Raw genomic sequence first — 4,483 nt, forward strand, 5'->3', positions numbered from 1 at the left:
TGATTTGAAGGGCTTGAAATTGTAGCACTGAATGACAAAAATTTCAATGTATGAAAGATGCAAAGAAGGTTGAAGGCTTGTAGCATACATGGAATAACATTTGGGTCATTTTGCTCTTTCTTTTTAGGCTTTTTACTTAGAGTTGTGAGACTATTCAAAATTTTACACGCCCGAAGGCCCCACTCTATCCATAAATACACAGTGCACACTGTTATACTCTCACTAGTCACGACCGACATCCAGGGGCCGGATATATAAGGCAAAATCCATTGTGCCTTTATATACGTTCTCTGTTTCAATTTATGTGAACATATTTCCTTTTAAATTCATGCCAAAAAGAATGACATCTTTCCCTATTTAAAAATAATTTACCTTTATGTAATAATTTATAGTCACACAAAATATATGTGCTTTATTTACACCACAGGTTCAAAAGTCTTCTCTCTTTTCTTAAACTCCGTACCCAATCAAATAGGTTCACATAAATTGAAACAGAGGAAATATTATTTTTTTTTTTTGGTAAATAATTTTTTTATTAATTACTAAATAATTTTTGTACAGCTCAAACAAAACAAAAAAAAAAACAGCACTAAAACTGGGCATCATCTCAAGCACTATTGTACCCTTTAAACAACAACGACATCATAAAGCATTTACTAGGCTAACTAAGGGTAAAAATTTAGCCAATCGAGCCCACATAGAGCCTCTGCAGAATATCTCTTGAACAATTTGTTTGATAACTTGCTCCTCTTACCTTTGCTTATTCTGAAATATCCTCATGTTTCACTCTTGCCATATATGATATGCACATCCAACTATAGCCATTCTGAATACCTCTGCTCTAGCACTCCTATCCCTCTCATTAACTTCCATCCATGCCATTTCATGCTGCCAGTTCATAGCCGTTCTTGTCAAATCTTGCCATTGTAATAATATGTTCCATATTCCACTTGAATACACACAACTGAAAAATAAATGGTCAATAGTCTCATTAGCAACATTATACAGAGGACACACCAGTGTATCAGTCACACGGTCACACCCCAGCTAGCCAGCCTGTCACTTGTGCTTAGCCTCCTATGAGCTACCAGGTTAAGTATAAAAATCCATCTTGGTACACCATAGTTTTACAAATCAACTTTCTCCCTGGAACTTTTTGATGGACTTCCCTTATCTTGGTATGTAGCTTTGATAGAGAAATACCTAATCCTTTCTAGCTCACTTTGATTTATTCCAGCACGTTCTAAGTAAAGTTTAGCTTTCAATACCTTTTTGACTATCCAAGATGTTTGGTTCCCCTCTATGTCCCAAACTTGGTTCCCTTTACCATAGTATGTATGCACCCAAACTACCCATAATTTGTCTTTTTTCTGACATAGGTTCCATAGAAGCTTACAGATTGCTGCCTTATTCCATATTGATATATCCAGAATGTAAAGACCCCCTGCAACCTTAGGACAATATAGTTTCTCCCATGCCAATAGTGCTTTTTTGATTATCTCTCCTCCACCCGTCCATAGGAAATTTCGGCATATAGATTCTACCATCTTGATCACTTTCTTTGGAAAAATAAAGATCTGGGACCAATAGGATTGGACTGCAAATAAAATATTTTTAATCAACTATACCCTTCCTGAATAAGATAAGAGCTTAGAAGTTCATGATGTAATTCTTCCCCTCATCTTTTCCAAGAGAGGTTGATATTGAATAATGGACATCCTTTTGGAACTCAAAGGAACTCCTAGGTATTTGAAAGGTAGATCTCCTTTAGTATATCCTAACATGCCTAGAATCTCTTGTTGTATCTCCAAGATTACTCCTCCAAAATAAATGGAGCTCTTATCCCTATTTGCTATCAAGCAGACACATTGGAGAACTTAATGAAACAGTCATGTAGTAGCTTGACAAATATCACATTCCCTCTACAAAGCAAATCCCAATTGGATCACATGTAGCTTCGCACATCTAGGATGATAATTAAAATCATGGTTCAATTGCAAGGTTTTTAAGAACCTACTTAAGTATTCCATAGCTAAAATAAATAAGAATGGAGACAGAGGATCTCCTTGTCTAAGACCCTTCTTGGCAGGAAAATGCTTGGCTGGTTTACCATTTATCAACACTGAGTAGGACACAGTGCTAACACATTTCATTATCCACTGAACAAAGATCTCAGGCAAATTCAGGCAATTCAATACTTGTTCAAGGAACACCCATTCTACAGAGTCATAGGCCTTCTGCATATCTAGCTTTATCATGCACCTAGGGGAAATGCCCTTTCTACCATACCCTTTTATCAATTCATGACTTAGCACAATATTATCAGAGATCATCCTTCCCGACACAAATGCGGCTTGGCTTTTGTCAACCAGATAATCCATGACACCTTGCAGTCAATATCTTGGAGATTATCTTGTACACCATTGTGCAACATGAGATAGGTCTGTACTCTTTAACTATTGAAGGATGTTTAACTTTTGGAATAAGAGTTACAAGAGTGTAATTTATTGGCAAAAACATCTCAGATATAGTGAAGAATCTAATAATAGCCTCTGATATGTCATTCCCCACAACTGACCATGCTTTCTTAAAGAAGCAAGAATTAAAACCATCAATACCTGGAGCTTTCTCATCCTCTATGCTGCACAAAGCTTGATATATTTCATCCTTTGTAACTGGTTGTATCAATTGTAGTTGTTGCTGCCTGTTTAAGATTCTCTCCTTAGTCATAATATCTAGTTGGATAGCCGGTACACGTAGAGCTGTTGTTCCCAGTAAATTCATATAGAACTGAGTGATTTCATCCTAAGTTGCGCTTTCATTCTGCACCACCCGCCCTGAGGAAGTCATCAATGTTCTGATTTTATCCTGAGCCACCCTATTCTTCATACATACATAATAATAAGTTGTGTTAGAGCCTCCTAATTACATCCTTTGGACCCTGGACTTTTGTTTCATTATACTTTCCTCGATCAGTCCCCATTTCTTTAATTGTTGTTTTAGGTTCCTCTCTATATCTACTAAGCTAGCTTGATTTCTGTGATCTCTCATCTGCTCGTGCACATCCCTGAGCTACTGCATCTCAACCTTCACATGTTTCAACTTATGCCAAACGCCATTTAGCCCATCGCAATGTGCATGAACTGACCAGCTCTTTGTTGCTATACTTAAGAAATCAGGATGCTCAGCCAGAATATTGAAGAACTTAAAAATTCTAGTATCCCTTCTTTGATTAGTCACAAACTGGATGCATAATGGTGTATGATATGAAAAGTATGGATATAATATCAGGACATCCAGGTGAGGAAAGGATGTCATCCACTCGGCATTAACAAGGGCGTCAATTCTCTTGACATAGCCTAAAAGTATAGCTCATTGATCAAGGGAGTTCAAAATCTTTGTGAGGTAGCTGGTTCAATTCCCACTGGCCCACAATCTTTTTAAAAATTTTAATTTTTTTCTTTGAACCCCTAGTAGAAATCCTATCTTCACTCACCCTATTGCAACTGTAAAAGCGGCTCAAAATATTTTCTCATACAAGTCTTTGAGCATCGATCACTCAATAGCCATGTGCACTATCACAGGGTTCACAATTTTTTTTAACCGGCCACTTGAACCTTATTGACTCGATTAATTTGGATTCGCACGAAATAGATTCATTGAAAGATCCAAACGTCCTAGACCAGAAGGTTTTCTTTTCTCGAAATTTGAAATCAAATTTCTAGTTAATGATAGAAACATTCACCGTCCAACCGGTGGCGCTAAGAAAGAGAGTTCAATAGAATTCACTTCATTGGAAAATTATACTGCATAACCAGGATAAAATAATCTTTTCGTATATATACAAATCTTTAAATACCCTTGACATAAGGGAGTGTGTTCATAACTTGCTTTAGCTAGGTCTTAGGTTCGAATTTTTTGAATGCCCTTATTAAAATTCGTAGTTCCGTCACTACTGAATGTTATAAATCTGTATTGCTGTAATAAACAATTAAACCATTAAACTTTCTGAAATATATAAACCAAACAGGAAGTTAGTAATACTTTTTTAACGAAATAAATTCTAAAAAACAGTATAGGAATAAATCGAGCCCACTGAATACACAGTGTGTCCTTAAGGAAATTATTCCCCTCAAGTACCCGAGGTGTTGGAATATATTCTCCTAGGATAGAACAATTTAAATCACCGGAGTGTTGGTACCAAAAACGTCGGTGAACAGCGAGCCACTCGAAGGCTGTAAAACACACTGGAATTTTTGTGCAGAAGAAGAAGAAGATCAGAAAATTTCGTAAGGAAAGATTCTGGGATTCAAAGTATATTTATAGAGTTGCTGGCATTATTTCTGAAAAGGTTTGCAACCTTTTAGAAACAACCATGGCTGTTGGAACAGGTTGTTTGAAATATTGCGGGAAAACGGATTTAAAATAATCCGAAAAAGAAAACGGGGCTGACCGGGTCGCGGGTTATGGGTTATTCCGGATT

At 36.7% G+C, this 4,483-nt stretch overlaps 1 protein-coding gene across 1 annotated transcript; it reads right to left on the bottom strand.

Moving 5' to 3' along the window:
* Window positions 1-1,658: 1,658 nt before the first annotated feature.
* Window positions 1,659-2,243, bottom strand: LOC142172141 (secreted RxLR effector protein 78-like). Its single transcript, XM_075235922.1, has 2 exons — window positions 2,018-2,243; window positions 1,659-1,852 (listed from the first exon to the last, which is right to left on the bottom strand). Exons 1-2 carry the CDS (start codon window positions 2,241-2,243, stop codon window positions 1,659-1,661), a joined length of 420 nt encoding a protein of 139 aa, XP_075092023.1.
* Between the last annotated feature and the right edge of the window lie 2,240 nt (window positions 2,244-4,483).

Source organism: Nicotiana tabacum, chromosome 17, assembly GCF_000715075.1.
Source record: "Nicotiana tabacum cultivar K326 chromosome 17, ASM71507v2, whole genome shotgun sequence".
NCBI lineage: Eukaryota > Viridiplantae > Streptophyta > Magnoliopsida > Solanales > Solanaceae > Nicotiana > Nicotiana tabacum.